The sequence below is a fragment of the Solea solea genome, chromosome 8 (genome assembly GCF_958295425.1).
Source record: "Solea solea chromosome 8, fSolSol10.1, whole genome shotgun sequence".
Taxonomy (NCBI): Eukaryota; Metazoa; Chordata; class Actinopteri; order Pleuronectiformes; family Soleidae; genus Solea; species Solea solea.
Window position 1 is genome coordinate 22298858 of NC_081141.1, and position 24022 is coordinate 22322879.

At 44.5% G+C, this 24022-nt stretch overlaps 1 protein-coding gene across 1 annotated transcript in view; it reads right to left on the minus strand.

Moving 5' to 3' along the window:
• Window positions 1–23728, minus strand: part of setbp1 (SET binding protein 1) — a 42383-nt gene extending 18655 nt beyond the window's left edge. Inside the window, exons 1-2 of the mRNA XM_058635327.1 lie at window positions 22805–23728; window positions 12704–13290 (exon numbers count right to left, since the gene is read on the minus strand). Coding sequence (XP_058491310.1) covers window positions 12704–13132 — 429 coding nt within the window. The 5' untranslated portion in view covers window positions 13133–13290; window positions 22805–23728. The remainder of the gene's footprint in view (window positions 1–12703; window positions 13291–22804) is intronic.
• Window positions 23729–24022: the final 294 nt, after the last annotated feature.

Consider the following 24022-nt stretch of genomic DNA (forward strand, 5'->3'; position numbering starts at 1 on the left):
CCCGCTATTAGCCTTAATGGTGTGTGTGCAGGCACATGCTTGTGAATGGCACCAAGAACCACATTAGAACTGGGGTTTTTTCCATACCAATTATTACAGCCATTACTGTTCCTTTCATGGATGCAGCTGAATCTCCAATGACAGCGTTTTTGCTTTTCAGTCGACTCATATGTGCACAAAGAAAATGTACACACACACATGCATGCACAATGTACAACACTAAAACCGGGAATTCAGTTTGTAACGTCATATGTTTATTTATAGTTGTAATTTTACCTTTAAATGCACTGTGTATCTTTATGTACTATGCCTGATGTCTAATGCTGCTATAACAGAACAGTTTCCCACTCTGGGATCAATAAAATCCATTCATCCATCCAAAATACTATGACAGAGAAGTGAAGTCCTTGGAGCCCTCATAGCTTCACTAATGCCAAAAAACTCCTTCATTTCAAAATCAACCCAAGATGAAATAAAATACAAAAGTCTGCTGTGTATTTAGTACGTCTACAGTATTTATTACAGTCTTCACATTCTTGTTCCAGTCATGATCAAGTGATCGTGTCTGCAGTAAAAGTTCGGCTCGTCTAATTAGCTCAAGATGGATAACTGCGAGTGTGCAGACCCTTAGGCACGTTTCACCTTAGCAGCGTGGGAAAATCTGCGTTAAGGTCTGGACCAAACCCTTGGATTTTCAATAATGCCCACCATTCCAACTGGTCAAAAAAAAAAAAAAAACACATTTAATCCTGTTTAAACAGGTTTGAAGCACATGTGGGTTTTTTATCAGCATCAGTGGGAACATAAAAACCCAGATGAGCCCCTTAATTTCTCCTTCATCTGCTCTATTTTTGACAGTGACATTGCCAGTGCAAAACTGCAACATGCATAGCTTTAAACTTAGGTGTTTGCATTCATGTTTGCAGCAGTCATTACTTTCAGATCGTCTTAACAGTCGATTCAAAGTGAGATTCAAGTAAAAGAAGCACAATTGCAACCACTGTAACATTCACTGAGATATGGATTGTTGTTGGTTTTCTTTCCTCCTCTGTCTCGCTTTGTTTTCCGGTGCATTCGTAACGTCACAATTCCAGCATGAGGGGTAAAAACCGCGTTAATTTGCCCTTTTGTTCGCGGCTTCACTCAGATTTAAAAATCCCAGGTATGCCTGCTAATTTAAGTGTGACAGAAGATTAATTGTTACACCTCAAACACAGAGACAAGATCTCTCTGTAGCCATTTTTCAGACATGAAAGATCCAGCAAACGAGAGTGTGTGTTGTGCGTTCAATGAACCGTGTGCATTTCAATACTACTACAAAACACACTAACCAAACACCTGTTGCTGATGCATTCATGGAACCTTGTAAATTGCATCACTTCTTGTTTTCATTGGGAGGGAAAAAAAGAATTAATTGATCGGCTTTGAAATGTTTAAAACTATTGGCCCTGTGAACATGAGTGAGATGCAGCTTGCAGCACTTCATAAACAGACCGAATGCTGCTCAATCAACGCTTCTGTGCACAAAACAAGACAGCAACACACACTAAAAAGGAACAAAAGTGTTGTTCATTGTACTCTGTGCACCATATGACCCAATCATACCACTTATGTACAACAGGAAACAATTAACAGCCAATGAGCTGCTCTAAATCCTAAGGGATGACTTCCTGTGTAGAATGATGGGTAATTCAAGACAGAAGCTGTGCTGAGATTAAATACTTCCTCTCTCCAGCAAGCTGTGGTTCACAGGAGTGAAGTTTCACTCGGTCAAAAATAATGCACTATAATGAATCAGTGTCTGGTTATTGACGCAGTAAACATTGAGATGACTGGGTCTTAACGGGGACATTTGAGATATATATATATATATATATATATATATATATATATATATATATATATATACACATGTGTGTGTGTATATATATATATATATACATGTGTGTGTATATATATGTAAATATATACACATGTGTGTGTATATATATCTATATATATATATATATGTATGTATATGTATGTATATGTATATGTATATGTATAAAAGATAACTGGTGCTTTGTTATACTAAATATAATGTTTTATTTTCATTTTGTTTATAATGTCCGATTTGATAAAGCAATGCAGTGGCAAATAATGTGAAAAAAATCCCTCTGGATGATCCTGTTGAGCACAATCTGATTTCCTCTGCGTATGTATTGTAGAGAAGACATCAGGGCAGAGAGGGCAATGATAAGACTTGCAAATGAGTTCTCCTGCTGTACTTGAACTGTGAATATTGTGATTGCAACGTCTTAAACTCTGTGAAGTCTAAATGCGTTCATTTATAATGACCATTTAGTCTTTTTTCCCTGTGAAAAATGTCAAAATGCTGTTTTTAGATTAATCGGACTAAAATCAAATGTGAGGACCTAAGGCACTACTATTTTAAGTATCATGATAATCACCTATATGTCAACAATAAAAAAAAATAAGCAAGTTGTTTACCAGGAAGTGATGCTGTCAGAGGAGTAAACGTTGTGAAAAATGACTGCAGTGTCTGCACTTTACAGCATTTAAAGTCACACTTTTGTTTAGTCTACCGCACTCTGTGAAGTCCTCAGATGATTCCCAGCCTGTGAGAGTGACGGAGCGAGTTGAAGAGCCACTTTAATGACATCCTCAGTGACAGAGGGAGCGGACAAAGTGAGATACAATAGTCTTAACCAATCAGACGGCCCGCCTCCCCTCAGGCCGCCTCTCAGCAACAATAACGCCTTTGTGTGCGGCTGCACTCCGCTCACATGTTCACAGACACACACACACACACACACACACCTTCTCAGGCAGTGACAGAGAGGCGGGAGATTCAGTGCTTCACAGCAACAACCGCATCAGTCAGTGCGTTTGCATGCTTGTTAAAAAACGATTCTTGTTGGACTTAAGCCCTGTTTGGACGGGATTAGTTTTACACGGGGGAGGTGGAGCGATGAAGTTTTACCACAGGACATTTGTAATATTGATGGCCAACGCGCATGGGATAGGAAATGTCAGTAAAACTACCACAACTGTCCCTTTAAGTCGTGGAGCCGCCACGACAGCTAGCACCGTGTGCTCCTGTGGCGTGTGACCCAAGGCACACGTTCTGTCACCCTACCCAGTAACCCAGGGCGCAGACAAGGGCCCCGACAGGGGGCAAGCGAACCCGGTCATCTCGACCAGGCACCGCAAACAATTGCAGGAAAACCGACTACCCGGACACCAAGTGGCGCTCGATTTCTGCACCGCCGTCACCTCCGTGTCGGGGCTCTTGTTAATGGTGCACCTCCTGTCTCCATGTGTGAAGCAGCTTTGAGTGGTCATCGGGACTCGAAAAGCTCGATATAAATACAGACCATTTAAGTAATCTTTTACCGTAATCTTTACTGACGTCGACTAAAATCACAGAGAAGATAATAATAACTTCACCTCCTCATGTAAAACTAATCCCGTCCAAATAGGGCTTAAGACATGCGAACATGTTAGTCCGCGTAAAATCAAATTATTCTCCATCGGAGGAACATACCGAGGTCATTTAATTCAAAGTTTACTCCTGCATGTATACGTTTATTCGGACTTTGTGTTGTACAAGCCTCCTGTTCACCGGAAGTAGCAGGAGACGACACATAAACTGCAGTACTGTTGCCGGCGAAGAGCAAACAACACCATGGCAACGGCGAGAGCGAAAGCTGTGGTGAAGTTCCACTAAAGGCAGGAACGAGACATACAGAACCTCAGTGTTCACTGTTTGTTTGTCTGTGACGTAAAAAGGTCAACAGATAACCGACGTACACGCTCGATAAATCCAATTTCTCCTCCGCGCGTTCGCTCGGCCTCGCCTCGACCGAGCTGTGCCAGTAAACCGAGTGAGTGTGAACAAAACTATGCGGCTATTTGAGTGTGCGAGCTTCAGCTTCCAGGCCCGGGCACATGACTGCAGCTGCCCCTCACTCCCTCCTCTAACCCCTCCTTGTTGTAGGTGAGAGGTCGCACGGAGTGGCATTCCTCTCAGTCTGAGAGCGGGCGAGCGAGCAAGCAGAGCACTGAGCAGAGAGAGAGCGAGAGATAAGGGCAGGCACTAAAGCCTCTTTCCCACTAAAATTAGCAGGTATACCCTGGGTGTTTGAACCTGGACAAACCTGCTAAAAAGGCATTAACACATTTCCACGTTGCCTGTGCTTGTTTTGCCCTGTGGTGTTTTGTTTTTTTAACCCTTCCATCACCTGTGTGTGAAATGTGACAGAAACAAAACAAGTCAGACGGTGAAAGACAATGTTAGAGTTAAAGTCGCCACTCTTTCAGTCTTTTACTCGTTCAAACTCAGCGGCGAGGGAACCATTTTAAAGCACTGATAATAAAATTAAGAGAAGATGAAATATAAAAAACTGAGCACTGTCCCGAGTTGTAAAAAGATAAGTGTGTGTCTCAGCGTTGCGCCTAGAAGTGAAGTTGGAATTTGCATTGCTGCCAAAAAAAAATGAAGCAGATGAAAAGGAAGCGAGCGCGTTCACCCGGGCTCTTGTGTTCTAATGCTGTTTAAACCCAGGATTAGATGTTGGTTTTTAAACCAGCGGGAATGGAGAGTAACTGAAAGAGAATGGAGCGTCAAAAAACGCCACGGGGGGGCGGGTCAAAGATGAGGCGTACAGGGCATTCACAGGGAGTGTGTGTGTGTGTGCATATACTGTAGGAGAGCGTGTGTGTGTTTGTGTGTGTGTGTGGGTTGAGATGGACCACTGAACAGAAGACCCTTGTGGCTCTTCCCTGGTTCATAAACACAGCTGTTTGTTTAGTCTGAGTCGCCCCACGGGACGGACACACAGACAGAGGGACAGACAGACACATCCGACTCACTTATTCATGTCCACATTGTTAACAGGGAATGAACATATATATGTGTATATATGTGTATATATATATATATATATATATATACACATATATGTATGTATATATGTATGTGTGAACATGTTTATACCACGTGTTGTTGTTGTTGTTGTTTTTTTGTTTTTTTTCAAATGTTAAAATGTAGGGCTGCGAGGGCCCTCCCCCCCAACACCCTCATGTAGAGGATAAAGCAGTACACAAAGATAGAGCTGCAACTATTGATTAATTTCATTATTCAAACCTGGCAATGATGATGTTCTAGAATGTCTTGTTTTGTCCACCAACCAAAATTAATCAATTTTAATTAATTATTTATGTATTTATTTTTGTTAAATGGAGCAAAAAAATAGCTAAAATATTCGAAAGCTTGTTTAAATTATTAAAGAAATTGTCAAAATAGTTGACGGTTCATTCAATGCAGCCCTATTAAAGCGTTAGCATGACTTGACACCAAACACTGTCACTCACAGCTATTCCCATAAATCCCACAGCCTTACCTTATCCTTAAACTTAACCACAACCATTAATAATGTCTCACCCTGACTTTAACCTAACCACTATTCAAATGTTGATACTCAGTGAGACCAGGGCCTCCTTAAGACCAGACTTTGGTGTTCATCAGGACAACTGGTCCTGAGTAAGTCGGGGTTTATACCAGAAAACCGTCCCAAAGAGGCAACACACACACACCAGTGCACGCGCACACACACCTCTGACAGGCGTGTCCCAGACAGCTGATGGGCCCATCAGATTTCACTGACAAACACACTTACTCTTCAAGTGAGACACAGTGAAAGTCAATACTCTGCGCCTGCTTCTCCTTTGACTCCCATCATCCCATTTGCTCCCCTCCTTGCACGAACATCACCCTCTGTCCCCGCTGGACCTGCTCTCCAAACCACACGCTCACACACACGTTTGTGCAGCTATTCTTCTGAGGACACTGTATTGACGTCCATTCATTTGGACAGACTAAACAACATGTTATTCCTAAACGTAACCACAAACGGCTAAATAAAACCAGTTCTGCCTCATCGGGACCAGACTGGTCCTGACAAAGTCGGCGATGATGCCACAAAAGGTCCTAAAGAGGTAACAGATACAAGCACGCAGAGACACACAAACCACAGAGGCATGAAGCGGTCACCAGGAACACATGATGCTGTGACTCAACATCATCTTTGACCGCAGAGAGCATCAAACATGGCCCAACAGATAATCCCACAATCATGTGACTCAAAGTAAACTGCAGTCCAAAAAAAAGAAAAAAAAAACAGATTCACGCCTGTATTTATTTTACACACTGTCTACAAATATAATGATGTTGCCATATCAAAACCACGGTCGGACGGTGTCTCCGTGCTTCTCCGCTGAACGAAGTCTGCTTTTGTATCGTTTTAAGAAACGACTGTCGGCTGTAAAGCGACCTCAAAATCTCATGGTCGTGCATTTGTTTGACCGCGTTAGACGCCTCCATCTCCGCTGGTTAAGTGCTCCCTGACTGAGTGAGTGACTTGCAGTTTCTCCCAAGCACAAATAACCGCCGCAGGTCTTCATTAAAATGGAACACGAGCTGGACTGACTGATCAACGTCTGCTTACATCTGGCTGGAGAGGAACAGGAACCCGCTGGGAGTGGACACAATAGTGAATGAATGGGTCTTGACCTTTGGGACAGATTGAGAAGATGGTATGTGTGCGTCTGACTGAGGAATTAGCTACAGTTCCAACCAAATGGTCAGAGCACACACACACACACACACACACATGCACACACACCAAATCCAGCCCTGAGGGTAAGAAAGCAAAGGCCAGACTCCAGTTGTCTCACCCCTGACCCACTCGCACAAACAAACAATACACTGCGCGCGCACACACATGCACACACACACACACACACACACACAGAGGCTTACACAACAGTTGAGTCCAGCTATTACCTCAACTTTTGAATGTCCAGCAGGTCAAAGTTCGTCTCTTCTTCTGCCAGCCTCCAGTGTTCCTTTGTGTGACTAAATGTGTGTGTGTGTGTGTGTGTGTTTGTGTGTGTGCGAGCTCACTAGGAGTGACCTTGCAGAGTCATTCTCTGTGGATACACTGCAGCACCAGCGCTACTGCAGAGCTGATTAAGGAGCAATCTTGCTTAGTGCAATGTACTGTATGTTTGTGTGTGTGTGTGTGCGTGTGTGAAAGGCAGATGAACAGATTGTGTTTTGTCTAGACTTCCTTAGGTTTTTGAGAGATACTTAAGAGCTGATCAGAGGGTCGACATGAGGAGTTGTGTGTCTGTATCCACAGAAGCATGTGCATGTTGGTGAGCATGTGTGTGTGTGTGTGTGTAGGTGCCGGTGTGTGTTTCAAGTGTGTACAGGGTGTGTATGGGGGTCAGACACAGATGGACAGCTGGTGTTTCAGTGGTGCTAAATCACTCACCCCTCCCCAGCATGTAGGAACACATGCACACACACACACACAGACACACACATGTCCCATCCCCCCACCAACCACAGGGAAACGCCCCTTAAAGCATTCCCAGCTCTACTCCCAATGATTTCACAGCAAGGACGTATACACATACACACACACACACACACACACACATATATAGACACAAACCAAAACAAAAGCCTAAAAAGTGTCTAAGACGCGATTAAGTGAAGACGTATATACACGGGGTGATTAGTCAATTTTCATACACATTCATAAATCAGTCTGTGATTGCTTCTCTCTCACACACACACACACACAATTCTATTTTATGAGCTCATCAAGTCCCTCAGGTCACCAACCGCCGTCTCAGCCAGGGATAAAAAAAACCACACACATCAAAAGGCTAACGATTTCAGACCCACACACATGTGCACGAACTGCATGCTCACACACACACACACGCACGATGTGGCGACTATGGCGGCATTAATTTCCTTTTGAATGCACTTGACTAACACATAATAATCCCAAACACTGCTGGGAGACCACCAAGCTGCAACACACACACAGTCAGGGGGACCACCAAGCAGAGGGGCTGTCAAGACAAGATAAGTGTGTGTCAAGCGTCAGCGTTGCACGCACACCCACTAATACAAATACACGTACACACACACACACACACACACACACTTAACGACAGCGACACACAGCCTGGTCAGGACTGCTGGAAAAGCTCTGCCTTATCTCTTCCCACAGATAGCGAAATGGATTAAGAGCCACATTTGGCATGTCCAGAGAACTGGACAGATAACCAGGAAAACACTCTCTCTAACTGCAATCACTGCTCAACATGAGTCGTCTGTCTGTGTGCGTGTGCGGGTGAGCGAGTGTGTTTGTCTCACCATGTGTAGGCATCGGACCGGTAGAGTGTGTGTGTGTCTGTGTCTGTATGTGTGTGTGCAGGAGTGATGTGGTGGTTGACCCAGGACCCAATCAGTTGAGACATACATTCATCTTGCGAGAGCACACACACACACACACACACACACACACGCTCAGACAAAGAGCTTGTGTGGGAGACGACGTCCAGCATGTGTGTGATGTCAGCCGGAGACAGAGAAGCGGAGCCCATCATATCCCGTTTATGCATGTCTGTGGGTCTGTCCCGTGACACAGCATGTCTGCTCACTGACCCCCCCCCCCCCCCCGGGCAGAGATGCCTCGCCATGAAGGTGATGGTAGGGTGAGGTTTTCCTGGAAGACATTCTCTCATGTAACCGACACTTTTGTATGAGTATGTCTGGACTATGTTTTTGGCAAATATCTAATTGCGATTTCAACCTGACGGGTAGGGTTGAACAATGAATCGAAATCGCAATACAGTGTGTCAAAATATCATTTCAGGTGAATTATTGTTGTCTTGATTTGTACACGTCTTGTTCCACGGACTGAAGAGAACTTTGTTTCCGCGCAGATCTGCACAAATGTCAAACAGTCATCATTTTAGATACGTTTTTTCAAATGAGAATGAGAAAGACGATGTAAAAATGACCATTCTCTCTGATATTGCCAATCACATCGCAATCACAATTTGATATTTATTCAAGATCGTGGAGCCCCACTGACAGGTTACAATTTGATTAGCAATCATCTTTAACGTCTCCTTCATTGTGTAATAGATTTTTCCCACAAAACACTGGGGCTGCAACTAATGACTGATTCATCTGTTGACTATTTCCTCAATTAATCGACTTGTTCTTGGTCTATAAAATGTCAGAAAATGTTGAAAAACCCGGAAATGATGTCTTGTTTTTGAACTTAATCAGTTTTAATGATTTCTTTGTAACATGCAGCAAAGAAACCAGAACATATTCACATTTAAGAAGCTTAAAAAGCTTGTTTTAATTATTCATCATCGACATGATTTTAAAGGTGAAATATGTAAGAAATGTATTATTTATATACTTCTTATGTGATTCATTTAGGTTAAGAAGTGATATGGAGTGAGGAAGGAATGAAAAGGTCACTGTTGTACATATTTTTCGTATCCAGTCTCTGTTGATTGATCCCTCGTCATTGACACTTTTATATTCAAATGTACCTCTTTTTTCTCCCCTCACTGTTAAATGAATTATTTATTAGTCATTTGTTTGATACAGTTTCTATTAGAGGAGTGAAAAATGTGTGCATTTCTTTTTAAATTCCAGATTTAACTTACATGTATAACTGGAAGTTAAACGTTTTAATAACAGAAGAGAAATAATGGCATTTTCTTTGCACCATTCTATATGTTTACCTCTTTATCTGTCTGTCTGTCTGTCTGTCTGTCTGCTCCCCTTCTCTATCTATTAGAGTCAAATCTCTGTCTTAATGGGCATCTATTGTATCCTGCCCCCCCTCTCTCTATTCATCACACTACGACATGCACACACACTCCCTCTGAGGGGGCCCCTTAACCAGGCTCTCCATATGCCTGACCCCCACCTCTTTTCTCCACCTCCTCCTCTTTCCACCTCCCCCCCTTCTCCTCCTCCTCCTCCCCCTCTCCCCCATCACTTGCTTACACTCTGGCTTCTGCTCTCTTGCTGCTGCTGCTGCTGCTGCTGCTGCCCCACGCTGCCATCTGCTACAAGACAACAGAGGGTGAAAGCGGGAGGAAGAGGAAGAAAAGAATGGTGGAAAAATGACTGAGTGAAAAGAGGGAAAAACGTGAGGGAAGAAAAGACTGAGGGGGAAAAGCACAGAAAGAGAGAGAGAGAGGGGCAGATAAAAGATAAGGACAGAAAGAGGGAAAGAGTAGGTTTGGACACAATGCAAGAGAGTGCAAAGAGGCTGTCCATCTGCTCCCCTCACCAACCCCCCACCCTCCCCTCGCCTCCCCATCCCCTCCTGACACACAGTCTCTCACACACACACCACAAAGAGAGTATTTAACCTCAACACACACACACACACACACACACGGAAAAGAGAGGAAGAAGGAGAGCAGCTCAGCCGCTCTCTTTAACCCGTTCCTCTCCAGTGAGTCTGCCTGTATTACACCCTTGGGGTAGCAGGTGATGGGTAGATGGAGGGAAAGGATGTAGGCGGGAGAGCGGAGGGGGGAGGGGAGGGGGGTGTGATTGAGGGACAGAGCGTAGGGGATGAAGGCTTGAAACTGATCTGAATCAACACCATCACATCCACATCCACCCCCCTTGCCACCACAAACCTCAATAGAGACCAGCTTGCCGCCCCTGTCACTATGACAACCCCTGTCAGTCATAATGTAGCAGCGTGTGCTGCTAGTACAACGCTTAACATTTCCACACGCGCGAACATGCCTCACGATACTATTTCTCTGCGTCAGTCAAGTGTCCCACGCACACGCGTTCCGTCTCTCGTTTCATGTGCGCTTTCATGTCCTTGTGTTCTTGCAGCACCAGGTCTGCAACGATGAATGGATTATTAAACGATTACTAAAATTAATTTAGACAATAAATAAAACAGTAAGACAATAAATAAGAAATAAATAAGACAGTAAGACGATAAATAACTTATTCAATAACTGAGTATGTGTGTTGTATATATAACTATTTAACTAATTTGTTCAGTTGGGAGTTTTTAAAAAAAAAAAAATCATTAAAACAAGCTAATGGGAATATTTTTTGGTTTCTTTGACCAGAAACCGATACATTTTTGTTTGTGGACAAAACTAGAAGACACTGACCAAGTTTCCATGGTCAGCGTCTGCTTCGCTGTCTGTTTTGATCAAAACAAAAGCGAACAAGTGTTCACCGACTGGACTGGGGGTCAGCACAAATCTACATCACGCAGGCCCTCGCGGACCTGAGTATTTTCACATTTTATTTCCAGAAAGTTAACATGAGGTCAGAAAACAAAACTCATGGTAAACTCTGTGGAGAGAAATGTACACATTTGCAAAAAAACAAAACAAAAAACAACTGAAGCTGAAACTGAGGTTATGCATGGGTGATACTGAGATGACAAAGCAACACCCACATGTTTTCTGTCTAGTTTGGTCAGATGTTCCATTTGTATGAATCAGTATCAGTGTCTATTTGCAACCGTTTGACAGCAGCAGCAAACACCTCATCTCATTTTTGGAGACCTACAATGAAAATAATCCAGTCATTTAAAAGAATATCAATGATGAAGTGTGGAAAAAGTCAAACTTATGGGTGCAAAGAGCAGTTAGTTTTGAATAATTGTCATTGCAAATACGTATTAAGTCGTGTAGTGGTATTTACAGACTTGTCACTGGCTTTCTGTCCTTTAATACAAGACTTGTCCCATGTGTGTCTACTTCACATTTACTTTTTCACTTTCTTGGGTTTTGATACAGTAATATTAAGTTAGTACACTACACTAGTACACAGCTGGATCATGAGACTAAGGGCCTGTCCACAGGAAAACAAATCTAGGTGAATCCACTTAGGTTTTTTATCGTATCAGCGTCGTACTAACACAGTAACAGCATTTTTTTCCCTTGTGGATAAAGGTAGCCTACGTGAAAAGGTTTTTACACATTTGCATTTTTCCAGGAAAAGGTTGCATCTTTCCCTTTTTTTTTTTTTGTCATTCACCCAACATAGATGTAGACTGAAGCTATAGCTGACCACGCGAGACCATGTAACTGGAAAAATGACAACGGTGCAGCCCTATTACCACGGGAACCTCCCCGAATGTGAAGTATAACCACCACTGAAGCACAACATGACAAAACACAGCTCCCAGCATCATGTTGACAACATGACGCCTCTGCTCCTGCTGGGCCTGTCAGGCTCGGTGACATCGAGATGGCTGTCAGGTTTGGACACACACACACACACACACACACACACACACACACACACACACACCACTGTGTAGGTCAACACACACACACACTGCAAACACTAGATTCCCCCAAGGACCTGTACATACACAGTGTCACACACACCAAACACCAGTGTAGTGTGTAAAGGGTTTGATGGAGGGAGGGCTTCAAGAGGGCGTGACCCATGAGAGCTGATATCAGAGGGAGAGGAGAGGAGAGGAGACACGGAAAGGTCTGGGTGTATGACTACAAATGGAGAGAGCAGACACCAGCTGTCACTTGCTTATGTCAGCCCTATTCTCAGCTCCTATGTGAGTGTGTGTGTTGTGTGCGCTTCACTGTGTGATCTCAACTAGCCATGACTGGTTTCAATTACACAGCAAACTTTGACCCTGTGTAACCAAGCAAGGAAAGAAGCTACTGACAGTGAGAGGAAGGAGGGGGAGGAGGGGGAGCGAGATGCTCAGATAAAAAGAAGTCACCTAAGTGAAAGTCTGAGCTCAAACATGCTGCACGGGAAACCCCACACATGGTTCGTCTGTCTTACCCTTTTTCTGGGCGGTCCTCGTTCTTCATCCTTCTGGCCCCTCCCCGCACCGCCTCCTGTTCGTCCCTGCCGCCCCGCTTTGCCCTCTCCGGCTGGAGGCCGGATGGTCATCCTGATCTCTGGCGGACAAATGTAGTTCTCAAGGCTCTTAGGAGGCTTCTTGGTGCGCTTGGTGGTCTGGATCTTCAGCTTTAGACTTCCTTCCTGGAAACTCGCTTCCTTGATGGAGAACTCCTGCTCTTCCAGAAGCCCCTCCCCCTGCTCCTCAAGCCCCTCCCCTTCACTGATGCCACCGTTAATCACATCGTCACCGCACACCAAACCAATGTCTCGTGCTCCTTCCCGGTCCTCTTCATTTGGCCCCACCCTGCCTCCCTTTAACTCCACCTCGTTGGGTTGGGCCGAGCCAACCAGATCCCTTGGCTCCATCCACACTCCAGCCAAAGCCAGTTAGGATGGGGGAAGCTGTGGCGGCCAGCCAAAAGGAGGAAAGAGAACAGAGGTCTGTCCGACGGGTTGGTTGTTATCGGTCAGCTACTGGGGTTCGGTTGGTTGTCCCACGGGATCACAGCGAAGCCAGGGACAGTCTGCAGAGAGAACAGATGAATTATACAATTAGTAAAAGAAGCAACACCAAGGCTTCATCTATGCTTAAAAAAAACCATACACATGTACACATGTTGACTAAAACAACTTGCCCTCTCATCCCCATAGTAGCACTGCAACGCTTAGTCGGTGGTGTTGACAGAAATCAATTAGTCGCAGACCAATGTAATTGTGAGTAATTACATCGCCGCGTGGCTTTTTCCACGCTGTGGACCTGAACAACATCATACTTTATGTGGAGTGAGACATCTCACGTCCTACCCATCTCTGCTGGGAGCCGCACAGCTAAGAGTAAAGCTTCTCTAGATGGTTTTCAGCAACCTTCACTCATCTTCTACCGCCCTATCCTCCACATGAGGGTCACGACATCATGATAAAGCTCCTGAATCAGTTGGTTGTTAAACAGAAAAAGCAGCACTGGTATTCTATTGTCTTTGATTAATTCAGTGAGGCTGCAGCAACTTCAAACATCTCTGCAGATCCCAACGTTTGCTTGCTAAGTCACAACGGACGCGACCGAAGCACAACTCCCCACAGGCACCTTGATCGAAAACCCTTCTGGCTTCTTCCATGTGGATTTCCAGCATTTTTAGATGCTGCATGAACACAAGCCTCTTTCTCTCTTTAACCAATCCTTCCTAATCTTGTCTCTCTCACTTTGTCCCTCACACTCACACTGACACATCAGAAAAAAAGAGTTGATCAGTGATGAGTGCAAAACTAAGAAATCCTTCCTCTGTGCTCTGAAAACAGGCTGAAGATAGCCTGAGGACAGAAGATGGCAAAAGAATGAAAGAAAGAAGCTGAGTTCTTTTGGGTTTTTTTAACCAGAGCTTGGAACAGGGGAGGAAATCACACAGGGGGGAAAGGGGAAAGCAGCAGAGAAAGAAGGAGGGAAGGAATCTAAATTCTTTCCCCAGATGTGGTTTACGAGCTGGTCTGGAAAAACCAGAGTCTGAGCTGTTTTACACACGCATGCAGTGGCATCGCTCCACACATGCATGCTCTGCACACGTCTGCACATAACTACACACACGTTCCACAAAGAAATGTCACTGCTAGTCCATCACTCTCTGCAGGAGCGGCTGCGGCAGCCATTTCTCAGAGGATTCGGGTCTCAAATTTCCCTCGACGCAGACCCAGAAGTATATTACACACACACACACAGACAGACATAGGCATGCACTTACACACAGGTGTACGAGCAGGAAGCAACCAAAACAAACATTGGACTACACTTCTCGCTATAGCTCCAGGGAATCCCATCAGTCAATATGACACGAGGCATGACTGAGCTGGAAGTGGGGAATGCTGTCTCACACACTGGGGCTCAGACTGACACCACTTCCACTGATGTGAACCCAGACTACCCGCGGACATGACTCCAGTGAAAGCTAACAACTCGCTGCAGACCTATAGTGACCCAAGTGAACAGAAGTTTGAAAGCGTACACTGAATATTACCCACCTCAGTCTGACATGGTTACGGTAAGCACTTGACACTATCTACTGTACTGTGTTTTTCTGTGTGTGCACTGCTGTACCAGCCCATGCTACTGTACTAACAGCTGATCCCCCATCTTAATACCCAACAGGCCCCACACCACACCACACATGCTTACAGTGTGATTGAATTATCATAATCCACAGAGGTATTTCAACCAACCTGTCTGTGTAAAGACTGCACACAAACAGTGTTCAACCCTGAGGTCAGAGTCAATGTTTCCTTTGTTGGGTTTATAGATTAAGTACAAATGGAAAAAAACAAAACAACGTTTTCTCTATGAATCATAGACTGTTATAAACCTTTAGGTTTGTTGAAAAGGAGCTGGTCTTTCAGTCCGGTAGCGTCACTGTGGTAAAGTTGGCGACGAGAAACAAGACTTAAATAACCAGTAATAACTTCTTGATTCATTTCCCGCCTCCCTGGAAGTCATTGATTTTGTCATTGATTAATTCATTAAGTGCAGGATGAAAAGAAACCAAACAGAACAGAACAAAAGCTACCCAAGGAAAGTCATTTATTATAACTCTGAGCATTCTGTGTCATCATTACATTTACTGCATCTCTGAGGAGGAGCTGCTTTCAAGAATTATTACAAAGACCATCATTTAAAAAATGATCTTCCAGCAGCTACATGCACTCAACCCTCACTTAATTACACCTGTTTTTCAACGCTTATATCTAATCAAGCAGTCAGACGGCAACAGCTCAATGCATTTAGAGGCAAGTAGACATGGTCAAGGCGACCTGCTGAAATTCACATCGAGCATTATCGAACCCTGCTGTTGGTGCCAGACAGGCTGGTCCAATTCAAAAACTGCTGATGTACGGGGATTTAAACATATAGCCATATCTAAGGTTTGCAGAGGAACGGTCCAAATAAGAGAATGTATCCACTGAGCAGCAGTTTTCTGGGTGAAAATGCCTCATGCTGTGTTTCCATCATGGTACTGGACAGTTTGGAATGGTAAAATCCTGTGCGACGGCAACAAATGACGACATCAAACGTCATTCTGCTCTGTTTGTCTCAACAAGATGTGAAGCTTTGTATGAGAATAGAGAATATGTACAGTACTGTACCAAACCGAAACGTTCCACTTTCAGACTTTATTGATGCTAGAGGTCTAAGGGGAATGGCCAGACTGGTGTGAAATGACAGAATGGCAATAATAACTTAAATAAGCACTTGTTACAACAAAGGTTTGCATTGGTTCATGCTCAAATGATCACCAAGATCACACCTGGTGTCATTCCTGCTACTTTCTTGGGTTTCTAATCAAACCTAATCAAATGATAATCTTTGTAAAAGTTCTAGTCTTAATGGAATACTTCTGATGAAAAGAGTCCTCACAGCTGATGCTATAAGACAGCTTTGAGCGATATATTGATACGAAACTAGAGAACGCACCCAGCGAACACAAAAGCATCATTCAGTTTCCCACAATGACAATACACCCACCTATATTGCAATTTATTTTTTTTTTAAATAAATCCTGAATCCACATATGTATCACCACCAAACTTTATTAATTTCTTTCTCGAAGCGTAAACTTCATCTCTTGAAGGTGTTATCCAAATCTGTCTTTTTCTTTTTGAGTTATACTGCTGACATAAATAAATGAATGCAGACAAAAACATTACCTCCCGGGTGAAAGTAAAAATTGATCATCTCAGGAAAGTCTCTGAAAGATGATTTAACACCCCATTAACATGAATAATACCCCCGGCTTCCTGGAAGTGAAGAAATCAGTCCAAAAACTTAAGGTATGCTTTGGAAAGTGGTCAGCAAAGACAATTTGCATTTAATGGACTGAAACGTGCAGAACCGCCGCTGCATGCAGTCCTTGAATAACTTAAGTTTTATGGGGATAAACCAAGGACTCACTCTCAGTCCGTACTGCCCACATGACCCTGTTTGGTCCTCCCAGTCTCTAATGTCAGCTTCATGACTCGCCCTGATGGCATGTGTGAAAGCCACCCCGTCTGCCATGTGACTGAGGACAATGACAGGAAAAAGAGGCAGTTGCCAACCACAACATCACACAAACACACACATCCAAAAGAAACCTATCCACTTGGGTGGTGCCCTGAAGACTCGCTCAGTAATGACGTTAGAAAAAGAACAAATGATCCTGTTAGTCCGACTAAAACTGGACTTTTAAAATACATGTAAACATGTTAGTGCAACTGATATTGTACTAAATCAAATTTCTCAAAGAACACTAACACACACCAGATAATGCGATTGCGAGGCAAATTACTTTTGCATGTATGTGTTCAGTCAAGCTGAAACTGGCCTGGGTGCCGTGCACATGCTCCACAGTTCCCACCCCTGGCTGGACTTTGACCCAAAAACAGTAGGAGAATAAAACAACAGCAAGAAAACCTTTATCAGCTTAATCAATTACATTTTTAACCAAGTTAATGGATCATAGAAGGACACAACATGGCACTCGACAGGATCACAACTACCCGCCGGCTAAAGTTGTAGGTCAAATGATCGGTCAACCAGGAAACACCCAATATGAATGCTGTGTTTCCACCATGGTACGCTTCGGGTTGTAACAGTATGGGAGGGTTCGTAACGGTGAAGCCCTGGGTCAGGCTTACGTTTCGGCTGAATACCTTTACTTGCTAGACGGGGTGTGGGCTCTGCTCGATGGCAGAAGCATCACGTGGCATCGGTGCGACAGCTAAGATGACACAGCAGACAACAATGGAGTACGTCCAGCAGCTCGGTTTGTGGCTGTTTGTCTCAACAAGATGTCAAGCTTTGGATGAGAATAGACGGCAGGTGTTGAAGAAACCCCCCGTCGCAAGGGAGTGACGTTTTTCTGTCACCCAGTCAGCCTGAACGTACCGTACCATTTTACTCCAAGGGAAGGGTGCCAGAAATGAAATGGTTGAGGACAGTTATTTTGCTTCTATTCCTAATGGAAACGCAAAAAAATACATACCGTACCAAACCGAACCTTTCCACCGATTCCCCACTAGTGTTTGTAAGGTGGGTGGGACAAACGGCAGATTCGGCAGCTAGGTCAGGCTACAACCGTAGCTCAACTTAACTGTCCATGTACAAACGTACTGAGTTCCCCCCTAACAACCACTGTACAACCCAGTATGACAACAAAATGGTGTCATACATCAGTACAACCTTCACTGTGGGCTATTGCTGTGTAAACTATTTAGCTGGGTCAAGACTATTCTTCCTCGCTCCCTGCTTGGTGCCATAAGCTGTGTTAGTTCTCCGTTACTGGCAGAGAGGCTGAGAGTTTATGTAAGACTGACCCCTCCTCGGGCCTCTCTTGCCTAGCCAGCCTGAGCCTCGCTGTCTCTCTCCCTCTCTCTTTTTCTCTTCTATCACACTCTTTACACACACATACACACCTCGACCGGCCTCAGACAGCAGGGTGATTGTGAGCGGCCAGACTCGCTGCATAAATAGCTTTATTATGTTCTCAAAACTGCCAGCTCTAACCAGCTTCCCTCTCAAATAGCATAAGGTGCCTGTGCTGGATGTGAACGAGACACTCCTCCAGCGTTCTGCCTCGTCCTTTGAAAACAATTACGATAAAGCTTTGATAATGGAGTACAGATGGACAGAAGGGAGATGGTGAATGATACAGACACACAGACATAACAGAGGAAGAGAGGGAGTCTGAGTGAGAGACACAGAGAAAAGGGAGTGAGAGAGAGATGGCAGCAGAAACACAACCTTTTAAGGCTGCATACCCAGCAGCCCAATGCCTGAGGTGGACTCACAAATAGCTCATATGCACACACACACACACACACACACATGCACCAGCACACCAAACACCCATGTGATTACAAAAGGTAAAGTCTGTTTTTTCCTTCATTTCTTTGATGTGAGTGAAGTGGAGGCTCAGAACATCCCTGGCTCCAGATAAGTATCTCAGAGGGATGATGAACATTGTCTGTTTGCCATTTTCAGTTTTCATTTATCTCTCTCTCTCTTTTATCCCATGCCCTGGAGTGAGGGGGCAATCATATAAACCCATGTTTCTAGAAGGATCCAAACTTTGGGAGGAGGAAAAAAAATCTAAAACAACGGCCCCAGCTTTTTACCGCCTCCAAATCAAGAGGGCACAGGCGTGATTTTTGAAGCTGGAAGCCTATTTGTTCTCAGCATCAGTGCAGAGTAAGGTGGAGGTGGAGGAGGTTGGGTTTTTTTTACCCAGTCTACATTGACCATTCTGCTCTTCTGTTAGATATCCTGACGTCTTCTTCCGGTTTGCCAGTTGTGGGTAGCCTGGAAGTAAGAATATACTGAATAGACATAGCCTGAAATGCTAGTTGTAGGTCCTCTTCAACTGAACATGTCAGTTTTTAAATTATGTTCCCATTTACGGACAATACAGACAATAAAGCACGGCACATATGAGTGAACACCAGTGTGATTGACAGCTGGTATCATCTAATACGAGTCTGGTTCCAGGTGACGTCTGAATTACCAGTTGCGAAATCTCAACGTGGCACTGTCCAAATTGCCAATCTCAAGGATTCAAAATGGGAATTCAGATTCTTACGGGTGATATCGCTTCCCGATTGCCCCTTGGATATGATATGCAAAACACAAACCCCTTAGTTGAGCGCCAAGCGTGCGTTTGGCAATAGGACTAGAAGTACAGTCAATAAGTACTGTGTGTGAGACAGCCGTAATAGAAAATGATGGCTTTGCAGGCACTATGTGCCGCCCTGCACGCACACACTCCTCTGGATGAGCCATATGCCAGGTAGCACTAAAACCATCCTCACCTAACTACCCTGCAGACGCAGATGAATGTTAAACCATTTTAACTGCAGCAGAAGCCACAAAATGGCTGTCAGCAAAAAAAAAAAAAAACACCTCCCCTACTCCCCAACTATTTTCCTCCTTCTCCTCACCTCACCCTCCCACCCAACCTCTGTTTTCTCCCCTCTTCTGTGTGTGCTTCCTCTTTCATTTACCCACCTACCTCTCCCTCTCTCTTTCTCTGTGTGCTCTGCCAAAAGGTACTCCAGAGCTGAATTTCTTGCTAAGAGCGGCTGCCAACAGTAAGATTTGTCCTTGGATCCCATTTGCATTCCCCCCACCATCTCTTGTGATCTTATTTCGACCCGAGGAATCCAGCTGAGAAGGGGATACACCTACTCGATTTCTCATGCTTTAATTTAAAAGTGGCATGGGCTTCTCATTACCCAGGAGGAAGTTTAATAGCCTGATTCATAGTTTTACGCCCCGAGAACACTGCCGGAGTTTTAACTCCCCCAATCCTGTTAAAGAGACAAGATCGATGGTTCCATCTAAGTCTGAATCCATCCCTTAACCCCATTTCCCTTCACCTCGTCACGCACGTCTTTTACAAGTGCCTCTCCTCTCGTGCCATTTTCCTGCTTTTAATGCAGTGCTCTTTTCCACACCTTCGTTTCTACATATTCCTGAGACCTGACCTTTTTCTTATTTCCATGCTTATCCTGACTCACTGAAGTTGTTCTATTTCTATCCTCTGGAGGTTTCTGGATGCCCGGTTAAAGCACGGCCATCACTCCTGTCCACACTAACTCTGACATCTACCTGTGAGCCACTTTGAAAAAGAAACATCCTTTTGCTCTCTACTTGCTGCCTCCATAAATCTAGAATGGATGTGATTGTTAGTGATTTTTGCATGTTGGTTTCCCATGTCAAAAAAGGAGAAAGGGTGACAGACAAAACTGCCAGACAGCAGTGACCAAGACCCCGAACATATTTGAGAAATTGCAAGGCACAAAGATCCAGCCAGGCCAAAGCATCTTTTAAATCAAGTGTATACAACCCCACTTCCACAATAGAGCAAGAGCTGATAAGATATCCCGGTCAATTTCTAACTAAACAACCGGCATCCATTTTCTGTAATGGACAACAAAGGATTCGGAAGGTGAGTAAACATGCTAGAGCCAGTACATAATCCCATCACAGACATACTTTTCTACCAGCTCTCTGTTAAGCCCACCCCACACTAGAGGATAATTGGCCAGATTTTGGCCCCAATCTGGCCTTTCCGACAATCGTGGGTACCTCCCAATTTGAGTCTGATTTGAACAGATTATCTGTCCAAATTATCCTACAGTGTGAGGGGTTTACAGACATGTCATCAGAGTCTGGCCAATTTCAAATGGTGAGCATTAATCCTGTTTAATAGTTACGACTTGGACAGCGATTGGGGGCGTGAGCAGAACCCCAACGACAGCGAGTTGATGTTGCATACTTTTTGTTTAGAACTGTAACTTGTACAAGACAAGTTGATTCCGTCTTCTCAGCCATGACTTCATCCACAGTTCTTTGGGGGATTTTTGCATTTCTCAGCATAAAACATCACACGTTTCTATGAGATCTCAAAATCCCTGGAATCTCCTCCCTGAAACTGTTTGATTTAACGTCAAGTGTGTGGTCCTGCGTCTCGTCTAGTGCTTTCTCAGGATTAAAACATTCAACGTCGGTTGGGAAGTTTGTTTTGTCTGTGGTCTCCCATGTTTTTAAAATCCAGTCCGATCTGAAAATCCTCTAGTGTGGCGCAGGCTTCGAAAAAAAGACTGCTAGAGCCTCGGCATAATGGACTTCCCGATGCTACTCAGAGGTATATTACTATCAAAATTAATATCACACCATGGATACCACAGTGTTTTCTCTACATTATGTAGCAGCAGTGCGCCGCTGCTAGACTATTAAACACCGCTGCTGAAACTTCACACAGTAATTAATAAATGCAACTAAATGATTATCACTCAAAACTTGCACTCGTGAGCACAAACGCTGCAAACTGAGACACAAATAGTGAGTAGTAGGCCGTTTAATTTCAAAACTACTGTGACTTGACTTTGAGCAAATGTGGGCCACGCCATCACAACAACACAACTACTAAAAATAAGTCCAGGGGAAACACTGTGCTATAACAATATCTAGAACAGAATTAATTATTTTTGCACACACCAGTAGTGAACACACACAAGAGCCCAGGGAGCAATGGGGGGATTTGGGTGCCTTGCTCAGGGGCCCCCCAGCCCTGGACCCATCCCAGTTCCTTTCCTCTTGGCCATGGGCTGCCAACATCATCGCAGCGTGGATACGAACACAATATTGCAATAAATACTGCACCGTGGACGTATTGTGAGATTTTGATATCACTACATCCGTGCAAATGGCTGTCAGTGTGGTGGTGTCGGCATGTGTGTGTGTGTGTGTGGATGAAGAACAATGCAGAGTCAGGAATGAAACCCACACTCACTCCTGGCAGTCACTCCTGAGTGTCTTTGCCACAACTTGCAACTTCAAAGCACAACTGGCTTCACCCAGAACAAGCGAGAGAGAGAGAGACCACATCCAAAGACAAAAAAGAGATCTTACATGACTCCTCACAGATTAAGTGTGTGACATTTAAGGGCTAACACCTGGCTGCTGCCTGTGTCACACACAAACACACACAAACACACACACTGTGAGGCTGTGTGTATGTGACAGACTTATCAATGTCAGAGAGGAGGCAGGAGGTCCAGCACAGCAGAGGAACATGTGAAGTGAGAGTGTGAACAGCAGTGCTGAGCTGCTCCTTCATCACTGTAGTACTGGACACTTCATCCCATTGACCTAATTGGCTGTTTTATCTCACTGCCGCCCAATTACCAAGCATGAAGCACTAACAGGGAACTGAGGCTGAGTGGGAACAGCATTGCATGAGGTGCTGCGTGCGTGTGCTCGTGTGTGTCCACGCATGCATGTGCTTAGACGATTTTTTTTTTTTTTTCTGGAATGTGCCCACAAGCAATTCTCACATAATTTCATACATTTTTTTTTTTTTTTTTAAATTAAAATAATGTCAGAGGCTAAATGAAGGCATGCAACGTGAGAAATGAGAAGCATTATATGACTTTATATCATCTAACATGTTTAAATAATAATAATAACATGAGGTGAATTCAGGTGTGGAATGTGGCCAGTCAACCGGCGCTACTTACCCATGTCTAAATGTTGTCACAGTCTCGGCTCGAACGTGTAAATATTTCATCACGATCATTTACAATCCATTTGGACACATTTTACGCAAGCGACGGATGGGATGACAGCCTCCCGGGGAGCTGTCACACGGTGCAGAAAAAAAACCGTGCGGGTATATTTTTGAAAGAAAACCCGGAGGAAAATGGCGTCAACGGTGCTTTGGAGAGAGGGAGAGGAAGCAAAGGAAAGGAAGGAAGGGGGGAAAAGAGGCGAATATAGGATTTTTTTTTTCTGCACTCGATCTGATGACAGAGGAAGGTAGAAAAACAGGAGGAGGGGAGAGAGAGAGAGAAAAAACCCAATCGGAAACTTGGCGCTTGTGTCCAATTCCTCAGAGAAATCAGATCTGTCCAGTGCTCCTGCGGACTGACGCGTGCGAGCTGCTTTGGTGCGCGGTGCGTCTGCGAAGCCGCGCAGGATCGCTGCTCACTCGCCGAAGCTGAGATCCCTCGCAAATCCGCTACTCGGTTAGGCAGGAGGGAAGGAGGAGGAGGTGACGGTGGCGGTGGTGGGGGTGAGTAGCACTGTTACTGCAGTCAAAACAAGCCCGCATCCGACTACAAGCCCAAAAAATCCAGCGGGGAAATGTCAGCGGCGAGAGCGCGCTTTTTACGCGTCAGCACGGAGCACAGGAGAGCCGAGGCTGGACACGGTGCTGTGGGTCGCTGTTTGTCGCCGGTTGCGTCGGATCACCGGTTCCCTCTTCTTCTTCTTCTTCTTCTTCTTCTTCTTCTTCTTCTGCTTCTTCTTCTTCTTCGTCTTCTCTCCCTCGCGCTCCTTTTCTCTCTCTGCTTTTCCCGTGAATGTCAGGTCCTGGAGCCTGGTGTCTTGTAATGATCTCACCCAGCAGACTGAGAGAAAGCGCCTGAGCAGAGAGGAGAGGAGGAGAGGAGACGAGAGAGGAGGAGCGACATCGCCTCCACCTGGCAGCAGCAGCACACACACACTCACACACACACACACACATACACAGTGAGAGCGTCTCCTTCTGTAACCTCCCCGCTCTCTTCCCCGTCCCTCTCTGTCCTGTGGGACATCTCTTACAGGAGAAACATCTGGCTTCAGGCCTGTTGTTTTGACTGAGTCTCCTCTGTGAGGACAAACATGTTTTATAATCACTTTATTCATGCATAAACACTCACTGTTTTACATATTTAAAAAAGGAACAACAGAAAAAA